This window comes from Pteronotus mesoamericanus, unplaced genomic scaffold, assembly GCF_021234165.1.
Source record: "Pteronotus mesoamericanus isolate MK-2021 breed Mesoamerican mustached bat unplaced genomic scaffold, CSHL_Meso_final contig_42, whole genome shotgun sequence".
Lineage (NCBI taxonomy): Eukaryota > Metazoa > Chordata > Mammalia > Chiroptera > Mormoopidae > Pteronotus > Pteronotus mesoamericanus.
In genome coordinates this window covers 952304-967474 of record NW_026555157.1, presented here as the reverse complement: position 1 = coordinate 967474, position 15171 = coordinate 952304, and the positions used below count along the sequence as shown (strand labels likewise).

Below are 15171 nucleotides of genomic sequence, written 5' to 3'. Positions count from 1 at the left end.
TTTCTGTGTATTTGGTAGAGCTGCTTTGACTCCTTGCCTTAGAAAAGGCACCTGTAAATTGTGTGAGGTGGAAGTTTAGGTAATAGCCAGGGCGGGGCAACCCTCTTTACTGTTTTGTGATTCTGTGTAGGAGGAGGGCTCAGAGAGGAGACTGTGATGCTGCTTGGCTTCTGGAGGTTTGCCTGGCACTCACCCTGTTTCCAGTCACTTCACATATGTGACTGGTACCCTTCCAGCTGTTGCCCTGGTGCTGAATCCCAGAGTAGGTACATCTGCGTGAGTCCTAAATCTGTTGTAGGCCCTTTAAGAGAAGTCTCTTGAGAATTTTGCAGTTTCTTTTGCCACCCCAACCCCCATTCGTTTCTTCAGCCAGAAGTTATGGGGACTTATCATCCTGGTGCTGGAACCCTGGCCTGGGTGGTCTGGTCTGGGGCTGGGATTGCTTGCTCCCAAGGTATCCCTCCTGATTTTTATCTACCACATGTGACTGTGGGACCACCACCTCTCTGTACCTCCATGTGACTCTCTGGGTCTCCACGTCTCCACGCTTCCTACGTGTCGGGGTGAATGTGGCTTCTTTAAATTCTTGGTTGTCAGACTTCCATACAACTCAATTTTCTGACAATTATGGTTGTTATTTGTTTTGAGATGCAGTTGTGGTTCTCTCAGTAGTTGTGCAATGAGGCAAAGCATGTCTGCCTATGTCTCCATCTTGACAAGAAGAAGAGGCCCTTCCAGACCTTTTATTCTGCTCAGGACTATAGACTCTGATAGGGCATTGAGCTTCAATGTGGCTTCAAGTCAAGTATGTCACCTGGGTCTGGCTCTTAGCACTGACCACTGAGGCACCTTGGAGGAGAGACTGTGCCTTGAGTCCTGCAGCTGCCATAGCCAAACAGCTATCACGTTTGGGAAGGAAAGATAGGACCCACTTCCTTATGCCCACACTTGCAGTTGGGCCCAGGCCTTTCATTTACATAATATCCTTTGATGTAAAAGCCTGACCGTCCTATACAGTCAGTGGTGTGCTGTTAAATGGCTAACAACTGGGGCTCTGGGTAAAGAAAGCCCTAGTTTGTACTGTTTGTCAATTTCCAGGGTACAAACACTCCCACCAAGGCCCACTTCAAGATACACCAAAGGTTTAATAGCTGGACCAAACAATTCTTAAAATTTTGCCAATTAGCTTCCACTAGCCATCACCAGCTGGCTCCAAGCACGCTGCTGAGAGTTGCATATTTTCCTAAATATGCTTTAATGTTCAGCAACTCCGTGCAGGCTCCTGTTAATTTAATAAGCCAGCAAGTGTAGGGAACACTGGCTTCATTTTATAAAGCTGGAATCAGAGACACAGACAGGTTACATGATGAACCTGAGGTCCCACAACCGGTCATGGCAGAGCCAGGTCTCCCATCTCTGAGGCAGTATCTGTCCTGGGTGCCCCTCTCCCTCTCAAGGGCACTGACAAGTCTCTGAGGCCTTGTGGAGACATGAGCTTCCTCAGGAAAGGTGGCTTGAAGGGTGGCTTGTACCCTAACAACGCTGTGGTGTCCAGAGCTGAGTTTCCCCAATTAACTGGATTCTATTACTTGCTGGGGAGGTTGTGTTAAAATACATATTCTCAGGCCACAGCCCTGAATATTATGGTTACGTTTTCTGGAGTGAAACCCAGAAATACGTACTTTTAACAAGCAAGTGAATCTTATGATTAGACAAGTTTGAGAAAGTCTGCATTAGGAAAAATTTCTGTGTCAAAACTACTTGTTAACTTGGGTAAGAAGTGAGAGATGAGACTACATTTACCATTGTTACATTACTTTTTTTTCTAATTATTTTTTAAATACGATTAAGCATTCAGAATAAATGAGACCCTCAAACTTGCCTCCAGGGCTTTTTTCTGCAGGGACTGAGACACAGAGGCTGTTCCGGAATTAGCCATCGGAGGGCACCATAATGCAGCAAGAACTACTCCAGCTCCGCCGGGGTGAGGAGTTCATTGCTCACCTGGGGGCTCTCCAGGCCCAGTGGGGAGCAGCGAGGCAAAGCTCAGCCCCCTGGTTCCTAGAGCACTGCAGGGGCCCTGAATTCCCACCCAAGCAGGCTGCGCAGCCTCTGATCTCCCAAATCGATCGCAGATGATCAACTGCAGGCAAGGGCACGACTGGGCTTGGATGCGAGCACTAGGAGAGCCCAGGGTGGCCTCCACCAGAGCCGCCCCCACCAGAGCCTGCTCTGGACATGTGGTCCGCTGCGCTCACCGCGGGGTTCAAAGGCCTGGCCCTATCGCGGGCACAGCGGGCACAGCGAGCAGAGTAGCCTATGTGGCTCCTTCGCCAGGCCCTGTCCCCTTGTGGTGGGGTTCCTAGCACTCTGGACTCTTTCTAGTGTCGCCTGAACAAGGACGATGTGCAAGGTGGTTTAAGTCCGTGGGTGCTGGAAAGATTGGCTGAAGTCTACGTTCCAGTTCTTCCATTAACTGTGTGGCCGTGGACCAGAGATTTGTCTTCTCTGAGACTCATTGTCCTCATCTGTACAATGGGGATAATGATTCAGCTCTATAGGGCTTTAATGAATAATGAATGCAAGTGTCTCGGTGAAGGTTTTTGTTTGTTTAGCACAGTGCCTGGTACGTATTAGATATTTAAAAAATAGTATTATGGTCATTATTATTATACTAGCCTAAGGGATCTGTGATTGTCCATATCAGTGAATTTATGGATGTCTGCCCTTATTCCTGATTACTAGAGGACATTTATTTATCAAGCAGGTATATAATAGCACTTTCTTTGTGCCAGGCAACTGTATGAAGTGCTTTATGGATATTAACTCATTTAATCCTCATAACAACACTTTTGCTATTATGCTAAACAGATTAAAACAAAACAAAACAAAACAAAAGCAGGCCCAGAGAGGCTAACTGACTTGACCAAGGTGGGATTGTCATTACGCACGAGAGCCAGTGTTTGCAGGCAAACAATGTGGCTAAGCGTCTCACTCAAGGCGGCCCGCAGCAGGGAAAGAGGCTGACTGAACCCCTCGTCCTGCACCTGCCGGCTGTGTGATCTGCGCAAGCTTACCTACACAGTCTGGCCTCAGAGTCTTTATTTGGGAAATAGGGATAATACACCCACCTGGCTGGGGTGTTGCGAGGGTTAGCAATAAGGAAAAGCCCTTAGTGCCTGGCATATAGTATGCACCAAATAAATGGTACCTGTTTTTATTGTTGTTGCTTTTATCATCAGGCAAGTTAGGACGAGCACAGAAGTTGCCAGGTCATTAAAGGCATAGGAACTGGGCCTTGTTTCCTCCAGGGAAAGCACCTGCAGAGCTGGGCTGCTGGCATGGCCAGAGGCCCTCCCCAGGATGTCCCTGCCCCACCTCCACCAATGAAAGGTCCAGTCACTGGAACAGACAGAGTAGGGGCAGGGGAACTGGGGCACTCAGATTCTAGTCCCAGACCTGTGCAAGAGGCTGCAGGACCTTGTGCAAGCAGGTAATGGTTATGCATGAATGAGTTAAACTGTGTGCCCTTGTTGACTCCCAATTTTGTGATTGGGGTTTGTGGGCTTGTCATTCTCCTGAAGGTCTCAAGATCCTCGCGGAATTCTACCTCCACCTAAAATAAAGCCTTGTCCCAGAGTGGGAGGTGTGTGTGGGGGGAACTGCTGATGAATTCTCTTGAGGAAGCTGGCGGTGGGGGATGTGAGAGGCTGGGCTGGGTGAGAGGGCCCGAGTCTGACTCCCTCCTGGGTTTAATGAGCCCCAGAGCTCTGTGAGGGCTGCTTTTCACCATCTTTTATTTCATCAGACAGGGGGCTCAATAAATCTTTAGTTCTGTGGACTCCCCTCGTGGAATTGTTGAAGAAAAAAGCTTCTTGCAAATGATTAGAAAGCCCTTTGCAGATATAAAGTGCTTATTTAGATGCAAACTAAAACTCCAAGGTGCCTGTGACTCATCTGGCACCTATTGTGCTCCTGCGAAGGCGCAGAGCCTTGCCTCTGTGATGGGTGCCATTTGAGAGCCACTTAAAGAGCTCCCCAGTGGATGAATTTGGTTGCATTATTCACGGGCTTCTCGAGAAGGGCTTGAATTCTCACCGCTCACATCGTGTCCTCCTCCTCTGACACTTTCTCAGCCCTCTCCCCAAATTTGTTCGGCCTGCAATGTGGTGGGAGGGGCTGGCCCACTGGGTAGGCAAGGAGCCAAAGAGGTGGGGCCTTGTGCTCACCCACTCCGCTTTGTAAAAAAGAGAGGCCGCCTTTAGTCCAATTCTTAGGCATCCAGAGCTATGCCTAAGAACCTAATGACAATAGTATTACTTGCTTTCAAAAACCCTTTCATCACTTCCTTTTCTTTCCAACCCCCCCATTAATACAGATCAGGGCTTCATGACCAAAAAATGCTGAATCCCTTTGGTCAGATTTGTCAGACTGGTATGACTGGTTTGTCAGCATTGTGTGAAGACCAAAAGTCTGCATGAATGACTGCATTTTTTTAATGAATTGACCAGTTATTTGGCATCACACAAACAGAATGTAATGCTGTGTACCACAAACTGCTTGTGAAGGATAATGGAGACCATTTTTTCCAAGGCCTATTTTCATTTTTAGAATAGAAGAAAGGCTTCAGTTTGAGGTTTGGTGAGGATTTGTTTATATCAAAATTGAGGCCAAGCAAGGAGCATCCTTTTCCATTGGGGTCTAAGGCATAAGCCGCTTGTCCCTTCAGGTTTCAGGTAGGTGAGTGCTATGCATTCTGGGAGTTTTCTTATATGGGAAAGAAGCTGATTCAAGGTTTATTCTTGGTGGTTGTGTCTTCAGTGGTGAAAGCAGAACTGTGTGGCATGACTGCTGCCAGCAAAATGGCACTCTTGTGCAAATTAGAAAAAGCACCCTCTCCTGGCAGGCTCAAGCCTTGGCAAAGGAAGCACTGGCTGAATTCGATCCCCACACCCCTGAGCAAGACACAACCTGCACGGCCTCACCCACCAGCCGCCTGCATGAATGTGTGGTTGGAGCGTACTGGTGCATTCTCAAGGGGGGAAAGAGCAGGGCCAGGAACTAGGAGGCTGAAAGGGGGCTGTCCCAGAGCCTCTTCCAGAAGCCCTCATCACACAGCTCTTTCCTCCCTCTTCCAAGGCTGATCTTCTGCCACTCTCTCATGTCCTTTCTGAAGGTGCATATTTGTGATATGAGCATTCGCCACCCTCAGTCAGGGACCACTGAACTCAGTTTAATACTCTTTGTTCAAGGCCCTGTAATGGACTCAGCAGGGAGTTTCACAGGTGATAAGGAGCTAGGACTAGAGTTTAGGTGGTGGAGATGATGATATAGCAAACTAGATGCTCTGTTACTTCTGTAAAAAACATAGTTATGTAATAAATGTCCAGAAATCACACAAACGACTCCCTTCTGCCTTCCTTTTACCAAAAACAAAGAAAAGAGTAATATAAAATTTTCTTCTGACCCAGATCAGCTGAGCTTTCATCCTGGTTCCCCAACCGCCTTCTCCCAATTAGAAATCACTAAAACCCCAAACAGAATCCCCTTCTGTGACCTGGGGGAAATGAAAGATAGGAAAGCCTCTAGAATAATCATTTCTTTGCTGTCACAGGGGTTTCTTTTCACCCACAAACCATAGTTTAAGAGAAAAAGAAGAAAGAAAATGTCCCAGTGGTCTTAAGTTCTACTTCGCAGATGCAAAGCTTGTGTGTGTCTCAAATTCAGCAAGGGCCGCTTCCCCACCTGGTCCAGGCCACCCATCTCCTAAGCCAGGAAAGGGGAATCCCAGCCCTACCTATCGATGCTGATGGCACACAGGTTCAGGATGCTGGCTGTACACATCATGACATCCAGTGTGACGAAAACATCGCAGCAAAGGCGGCTGAAATTCCAGACTCCACCTGTCACCTGAGCATCAGACACAAAGATATTAGTGTTCCCCTCAGCAAAGGGACTGCAACCCAAACAACTCTATGCCTTCCCCAGACTGCCCCCTATAGATGCTGACACGTCTTCCTTGTTGGTACCTCATCATTACCAAGGGCAGGCAGACATCAAGGGAGTGACAGGCTGTCCAAGATTGGTCACACAAAAAAGGACAAAGTCATAGGATGTTAGAACATGAGAGCTGGAAGGGATCTTCCAAATCAGTTAGGTCAGCGTTTCTCAAACTGTGGTCCACAGTGGGGTACTCATTAAAGATGAAGATTTTGGAACCTTTCCCTAGACCTCCTGAGTTAGACTTTCTGGACCTCGGACCATGAATCTTCTTTTTAAAATAAATAACCTCTCTACCCTCAATTACACCAAAATTTGAGAATCACTGATTTAGTTCAACTATGGAGGCAACGAAGGCTCCTTGTGGTGAAGTGATATGGCCATAAGTCCAAAGCTGACAGTAAGTGAGCTTGCGTGGCTGCCAGATGAGTGCACTGCGCCAAAACTGCCTCTCTGAAGCCTTCCACCTAGTAGCGAGCTCACCATGCACCCGGAAAATAAGCAGAGAACACATTTTTCATAAAACTTACTTTCAAGATTCTACCTGGTTTCTGGTGTTAAAGCTTGGAAGCATCCTGGAAAAACATCTCTAAAAATCTATGTGAGATAAGTCCTTGCCACTCTCAGACTCTTTTTATGAGGCCAGCATCACCCTAATCCCAAAACCAGATAAAGACCCTACAAAGAAAGAAAACTACAGGCCAATTTTGCTGATGAACATAGATGCTAAAATCCTCAACAAAATATTGGCATACTATATCCAGCAATACATTCAAAAGATTATCCACCATGATCAAGTGGGATTCATCCCAGGGATGCAGGGATGGTTCAGTATACGCAAATCAATAAACATAATTCATCACATAAACAAAAGGAAACACAAAACCCACATGGTTATCTCGATAGATGCAGAAAAAGCATTCGATAAGGTACAGCACCCTTTTATGATCAAAACACTCAGCAAAGTGGGAATAAAGGGACATTCCTCAAGGTAATAAAGGACATATATGAAAAACCTACAGCCAACATTATACTCAACGGGCAAAAACTAAAATTTTTCCACTAAGATCGGAAACACGACAAGGATGTTCGCTTTCACCACTTCTATTCAATATAGTATTGGAAGTCCTAGCCACAGTGGTCAGAGAAGAAAAAGAAATAAAAGGCATCGAAATAGGAAAGGAGGAAGTAAAACTATCATTGTTTGCAGATGACATGATAGTGTACATAGAAAACCCTGTAGACTCCACCAAAAAACTCCTCAACCTAATAAGTGAATTTGGCAAAACAGCAGGATACAAAGTCAATATTCAGAAATCAAAGGCATTTTTGTACACCAACAATGAAAGAGAAGAAGAAGAAATCATAAAAAAATACCATTCGATATAGCAACAAGAAAAATAAAGTACCTAGGAATAAATTTAACCAAAGAGATAAAAGACCTGTACACAGAAAACTACACAACGCTGAAGGAAGAAATTAAGGAAGACACAAATAAATGGAAGCATATACCGTGTTCATGGATTGGAAGAACTAATATCATCAAAATGTCCATACTACCCAAAGCAATTTATAGATTCAACGCAATTCCTATTAAAATACCAATGACGTATTTCACAGAAATAGAACAGACATTTCAAAAATGTGTATGGAACCATAAACGACCCCGAATAGCTGCAACAATTTTGAGAAAGGAAGACAAAGTAGGAGGGATCACAATACCGGACATCAAACTCTACTACAAAGCCACTATACTGAAAACAATCTGGTACTGGCACAAGAACAGACCCATAGACCAGTGGAACAGAATAGAGAGCCCAGAAATAAGCCCAGGTCTATATGGGCAACGAATATTTGACAAAGCGGGCAGAAGGATAAAACGGAGTAATAATAGCCTCTTCAACAGATGCTGTTGGGAGAGCTGGATGGCCACATGCAAAAAATTGAAATTGGATCATCAGCTGACACCATACACAAAAATAAACTCAAGATGGATCAAAGACTTAAATATAAGTCGCGATACCATAGAAGTCCTAGAGGAGAACATTGGCAGGAAACTCTCAGATATCCCATGCAGCAATTTTTTCACCGATATGTCTCCTAAAGCAAGGGACATAAAGGAAAGAATGAACAAGTGGGACCTCCTCAAAAGAAGAAGCTTCTGCACGGCTAAAGAAAACATCAGCAAAATGAAAAGGGAGCCAACCCTGTGGGAAAATATATTCGCTAATGATACATCAGATAGAGGTTTGATCTCCAAGATATATAAAGAACTCACACGACTCCACTCCATGAAGACAACTGATCCAATCAAAAAATGGGCAAAGGACCTGGGCAGACGCTTTTCCAAGGGAGAGATACAGAGGGCCCAGAGACATTTGAAAGGATGCTCGGCATCACTAGCCATCAGAGAAATGCAGATCAAAACCACCATGAGATACCACCTCACACCGGTCAGAATGGCCATCCTAAACAGATCAACAAACAACAGGTGCTGGCGAGGCTGTGGAGAAAAGGGAACACTAGTACACTATTGGTGGGAATGCAGACGGGTGCAGCCATTGTGGAAAGCAGTGTGGAATTTCCTCAAAAATCTGAAAATGGAACTGCCTTTTCATCCAGTGATTCGCCTGCTGGGACTATACCCTAAGAATCCCGAAACACCAATTCAAAAGAACCCCAATGTTCATAGCAGCACAATTTACAATAGCCAAGTGTTGGAAGCAACCTATGATCCGATGATTGGATCAAAACATAATGGTACATTTACACAATGGAATAGTATGCAGCAGAAAGAAAAAAAGAACTACTACCCTTCACAACAGCATGGCTAGAACTAGAGAGCATTACGCTAAGCGAAATAAGCCAGGGGGTGAAAGACAAACACCATATGATCTCACCTATAAGTGGAACCTAACCAAGAAAACAAAGATGCAAGGAAAATAAGACCAGCAACACTGAGAGAAAAGAAACCAACAGAGACAAGAGGAAAGGAGAGAGGGGTGGGCAGGGGAAAAGGAAGGGAAGGGGCAAGTCAAGGAACATATAGCAAGGACTCATGGACAAAGCCAAAGTGGGGAAAGATTGAGGGAGGGAGGTGGGAAGGGGGAGAGGGGAAAGTGGTGGGGGGAAGGCGGAGACAAATGTATTTGAAAAAATAATTAATCAAAAAAAAATTTAAGTCTGTGACAATGTGCCTGCCTTCAACACCCATTGCCCAGTTACCAAGAGTTGAGGAGAAAGACCGGACCAGGGCATTGGAAAGGGCCACAGCTACTGCCTTCCACTCACAGAATCAATGAGGATTGTTCTGAACTCGCTCACTTACGCATGTGTCTCAAGCTCCAGAACTTCCAATAACACTTGAAAAAAGTCAGGAATAAGGCAATTTAATTTATATTCTGGCACATTTCTATTTTATTTAAAAAAGTTTATAGAACCTTATTGTATGATCCATCATACAATAAGATCCGTCAGGGAGACTGCCACCTCAGAATGTCCACAAACGCCAGCCTCAGGCCTGAGGCCTTTGTTCATTTGCTCACTGGCTTCCTGCCTGTGGGGTTGCCATTCTCAGAATCATGATTCTCAAGGAGAAACCTGTGAAGTTTTGTATCCCTGGCTGTAACTGGATGTCCTTCTTGGGCAGGCCCAATGGTTAATTAAGAGGAAGAGAGAGTGAAAAATAGGTACAGTTGCCTATGAAGTAGCTTCTCAAAGAAATAATAGACTCTGTTGAAATGGTGGTTAAAGATGGTGCTGCAGCGTTTGATTTTAAAATTATATTTGGTCATCTCCAGGCCCTATGTTGAGAAACTCTGAGCAAAGATATTTTGTTTAAAAACAACAATGAAAAGCTCAAACTAGCTCTGAAGTCATCATTTTTTGCTTATTTGGCTATATATATTTATGACCTAATCTGAATTTATAGGAATTCTTAGAATGAAAAACTTTAAAAAATGGATATGTATAGTCATAATAACACAATGATTTAAGGAAACAAGGAGAGTAAAAGATGGTTTTGCTCATTACGTAGGACAGTGATTTGCTGTAAAAACTTCTTGCAAAAACTTGAATTTTGTATACTAACTCTCATTTTAACATACGTCTACTACGTAATTTATGTCTCAAGTGGAGGAAAAAACACTTTTCCTTCCAAATTGTGAGTGCCTGTTTGTGTCTGTGTATTGAAGGTGCAAAGTAGGTGAGAGGGCTTATTTAGAACAACAGAAACTCACTCATCCATCCATCCATAAAGCAAATAGTTGTGAAGCTCCTAATACTTAATTCATAGAAAAAGGATATATGCTGTATGTTTTAAGCGATCTTACAAAATGTACTTCAGGTCCTGTCCTTGGAGAACTTATAAGATTATTGAAGAAGCAAGGCATTCTTAAATAAAATAACAAGAGATCATCATGAGATCCTAATGTTATAAATGCAATCTAACATTTATTGGGAACTTAATCTATTATGAGTAACTGACCCACATAACCCATTCCAGGATTTCTATAGCTTTAAAACTTCAGATTCAGAAAAGTTAATTTGTTTTTTACTGAATGTGCTCTTACAGGTTTTCAGGACAAAGCATATGCTTATTTGATAGGAAATTAAATGACTGTTACTTGATAAACTCTGTAGGAGCAGGGAATTGTCCTTGTTTGCTGCTGTATCCTCAGCTCCTAGAGCAGCGCCTGGCTTGCAAGTCTGTTCTGAAAAAATAAATGGTCTCTGATGCAATCTTTATTAATAGTAATAGCTAGCATTTACTAAATTCCTACCTTTTTCTTCTTCCTATTTTTAATTGAATTTATTGGGGTGGCATTAGCTAATAAAATGATATAAGTTTCAGGTGTAATTCTATAATACATCATCTGTATATTATATTGTGTGTTCACCACCCCAAGTCATATCTCCTTCCGTCACTATGTATCTCTCCTTTACCTTCTTCTAATTCTCCTTACTCTCCTTTCCCTCTGGTAATGACCATACTGTTTTCTGTGTTCATGAGTTGTTGTTTTTTGTTTGTTTGTTTTTGCTTAATCCCTTTACCTTTTTCATCCAGCCCTGCAACCCTCCTTCCCTCTGACACTCTGTTCTCTGTTTGTGAATCTGTTTCTATTTTGTTAGTTTATTTTTTTCATTAGATTCCACATATAAGGGAACTCATATGGTACTAGTCTTTCTCTGGCTTACTGAATCTTGATGTTCTGCAAAGCAATTTACATACTTGGCCTCCACTGATGATTATAATCCATGAGAGGGGTCTACTGTTGAGACAGGATAATGAGAAGCTAGGAAGAATTCCTTGGAAAGTGGATTAGGGAAACTGAGACAGGTAGCTGAACACAATGGCCAAGCAATTTACAGCCAGGTGCAGATGGTCACCCAGATGCCTGGCAGAGGGCAAAATTGGGAAAACAAGGACCTCAATCCCAGGGTAACCTTTTCTTTCTTGGTTTTTCCCTTCCTGGAGATAACGCCTAAGTGTCAGATGTATTTCAGCTCCAGGCCCAAAAAACACCGGCCATTTGCAATGACTAAAGACCCTCTGTCCTACCACTGACCAGTCAGTGGAGACCATGACCCTGAAAGGACACACCTGGAGAACTGATGAATATTCCGCGGAAACCCTCCCCTAAGGTTCCCAACCACCCTCAAGAAAGAGACAAAAGCCTCAAGACAAAGGACCCAGCATGTACTCTCCCTTTGGGGAGCAGCCCTCACCATCCCTTTCCCCTCTTTTTCTCTCCACTTCTTTCCCCACAGGCATGTGTCTCCTAAACTCTACAGCAATGGGCAGCAGTGGCAACTTGTCTCTGGCTAATCCCCTGAGTTTGTCCCTAAGGCCCCCTTTTCTCTGACTTCGCAGTGAACTAAGGCAGCCCAACCTAGGCTCTCCTGTTGCTTCATCTGTGCTAAGCCCTTCCTTGTTTTACTGTCCCCAGCTTTAATAAATGGATCCTCATAGTCACCTGGACTTGTGCTGTAAAATCTTTCCTACATAGAGTCAAGAACCCACACACTACAGCTGGCCCTAGGCAGACATGCCAGAGCCAGACCCCTGTCCAGTAACACTGTCATCTTCACCACAGAGAAAGAGGTTCAAGCTTAGAGAGGTTTAGCACCTTGCCTGAGGCAGCACAGCTCCTCAGGGCAGTCAGGGCATTGGAGGATAGGTTACTTCATGCCCTGCTATATAGAAGTGTCAAATGAGGAAGGGACAGTTATTAAAAAGGGATAGAAATGGGTGAACACAAGGGGAAAGGAGAAATGCTTGTGCACATCAAGGATTTTTTGTGTGACAGAATGTGTCATCTTTTTTCTAGGGAATGAGACACCCTTCTGATCGCCTCTATCTCAGGCTTGCAAAAGCAGTGGTGGCTGCTGACTTTGGGGGCTAGAAAAAGTGCACCCTGGGCAGATTTCCTTGGTACACTGTTTCTTTAGCTCCTGTGGGCCAAAGCCCTCAAGCTGTCCTCCCTCTTCTGGCTATCTTTTCTTTTATTCTCCAATTCTGCTATCAAAATTTCCATTCTCTCCTTATATTTCAGCTAGGTGACAAGAAGAAAACAATCTGACTAGGTGATTATAGTAATTTCCACTACGGTACGACTACCAAGCCTTCCTCAGAGCTTACTCATTCAAATGAGTTCCAATTGGTGGGATGAATAACAGAATTTTTTTTTGTTAATGGAGTCCTCTGTACCAAGCAAATAATAGTAAGTGATGAATAAAGAACTGTGAAGGGCCAAGAACATATAACTCTCATAGTGATCCAATGAGGTAAATATTATTTTCAATTTTTTGATAACAAAATCGTGACTGAAAGGGGTTGAATAATTTACCTCATAATATATAGCCTGGGTCACTTCCAGTCAAGATGGAGGCATGGGTAAACACATATTGCCTCCTCACACAATCTCAAAAAGGAACTACAACTAAATCTCAAAACAGTAACACCCAGAACTGTCAGAAAATTGAGCTGTATGGAAGTCTGACAACCAAGGACTTAAAGAAGCTACATTTGTCCAGATAGGTAGGAGGGGCAAAGACACGGAGACTGGGCAGAGATGTGAGGAGACCCTATGGCGCCAAGAGCCAACTGTGGCTGAACTGGAATGGGCACGGGCAGTCCCACGTTCACATGTGGTGGATAAAAATTGGGAGGGATACCTTGGGAGTGAGAGATCCCAGCCCCCAGCCAGACCATACAGTCCAGGGTTCCAGTGCAGGAAGATAAATCCTCATAACTTCTGGCTGTAAAAATCAGTGGGTTTTGGAGCAGCAGAAGGAACTGCTGGATTTTCAGAAAGCTTCATGTAAAGGGCCTGCACCATCTTAAAACATAAACAAACCCACCTCCTCTGGGATTCAAAACCAGGGCAACAGCTGGAAAAGCACCAGTCACATACGGGAAGTGGGCGAAGTGATTGGAAATGGGGCCAGTGCTGGGGAAACCCCCAGAAGCCAAGCAGCAGCACAGTCTCCTCTCTGAGCCCTCCTCCTACACAGAACCACAAAATGGTAAAGAGGGTTGCCCGGCCCTGGCCATTACCTAAGCTTCCACTTTCCACAATTTACAGGTGCCTTTTACAGGGAGTCAAAGTGGCTCTACCAAATACACAGAAACAAACAGGGAGGCTGCCAAATTGAGGAGACAAAGAAATACGGCCTAAATGAAAGAACAGAACAAAATCCCAGGAAAAAACTAAACAAAACAGAGATAGTCAACTCATCAGATGCAGAATTCAAAACACTGGTGATCAGGATGCTCAAAGGACTCACTGAATATGGCAAAAACAGGAGAGAAGAAATGTAGTTTACACTAAGTGAAATCAAGAGAAAAACTACAGGGAACCACCAGCAGAGAAGAGGAAGCTGGGATTCAAGTCAATGATTTAGAACATAAGGAAGAAATAAACATTCAACCAGAACAGAAAGAAGAAGGAAGAATTAAAAAACAAAAAACAAAAAATGAAGATAGTATAAGGAGACTCTGGGACATCTCCAAATATGCCAACATCTGAATTATAAGGGTGCCAGAAGGAAAAGAGGAAGAGCAAGAAGTTGAAAACTTATTTGAAAAAATAATGAAAGAAAACTTCCCTAACTTGGTGAAGGAAATAAACATACAAGTCTGGGAAACACAGACAGTCCCAAACAAGTTAGACCCAAAGAGGACCACACCAGGACACATCATAATTAAAATGACAAAGGTAAAAGATAAAGAAACAATCTTAAAAGTAGCAAGAGAAAAGCAGAGTTACTTACAAAGGAATTCCCATAAGACTACCAAATGATTTCCCAAAAGAAAAATTGCTGGCGAGAAGGGACTGGCAAGAAGTAGTCAAAGTCCTGAAAAGCAAGGACCTACAACCTAGATTATTCTATCCATCAAAGCTATCATTTAGAATGGAAGGGCAGAAAAAGTCCTTCCTAGACAAAGTAAAGCTAAAAGAATTCATCATTAAAAACCATTATTTTATGAAATGTTGAAGGGACTTGTTTAAGAAAAAGAAGATCAAAACTATGAAATTAAAATGGCAACAAATTCACAACCATCAACAGCTGAATCTAAAAAAAAAATCTAACAAACTAAGCAAACAATCAGAACAGGAATGGAATCATAGGTATGGGATCATTTGGAGGGTTATCAGCTGGGAGAGGGAAAGAGGAGAATGGGGGAAAGGGTGCAGGGATTAAAAAGCATAATTAGTAGGTACAAAAACAAACAGGAGGATGTTAAGAATAGTATAGAAAATGGAAAAACCAAAGAACTTACAAGCAAGACCCATGGACATGAACTGAGCAGGGGGATTGCTGGATAGTAGAGGGGTAACAGGTGGAGGGAGGCAAAGGGAGAAAACATGGAACAACTGTAATAAAAAAAACAATAAAATTTACTAAAAAAACCCAATACATAGCCAGTAAAATGGCTGGTATTTCAAATATTAGGCATGATTCTCAAAAGTCAGCACTTTAACACTCTGCTTCTGGGAAGTGTACAATTTAACTTCATTCTAATAACATAGGGGGAAAAGAGTAGATGTTTGTTCATCCATCCACCCACATATCCCATATTTATTGAGTGCCCATTATATGCCTGATACTTTGCTTGGGTAGGGGTACTGAAATGAATTAAACCTGTTTTTGTCTCCAAAGCCTCAG

The 15171-nt window shown here is 43.5% G+C and overlaps 1 protein-coding gene across 2 annotated transcripts in view; it reads right to left on the bottom strand.

Annotated features, from left to right (window-relative positions):
- The window catches only part of DRD3 (dopamine receptor D3), a 40505-nt gene that overhangs the window by 18376 nt on the left and 6958 nt on the right, over positions 1-15171 (bottom strand). For both annotated transcript variants that reach the window (XM_054577277.1, XM_054577278.1), the window contains exon 2: positions 5798-5910. In XM_054577277.1, coding sequence (XP_054433252.1) covers positions 5798-5910 — 113 coding nt within the window. The remainder of the gene's footprint in view (positions 1-5797; positions 5911-15171) is intronic.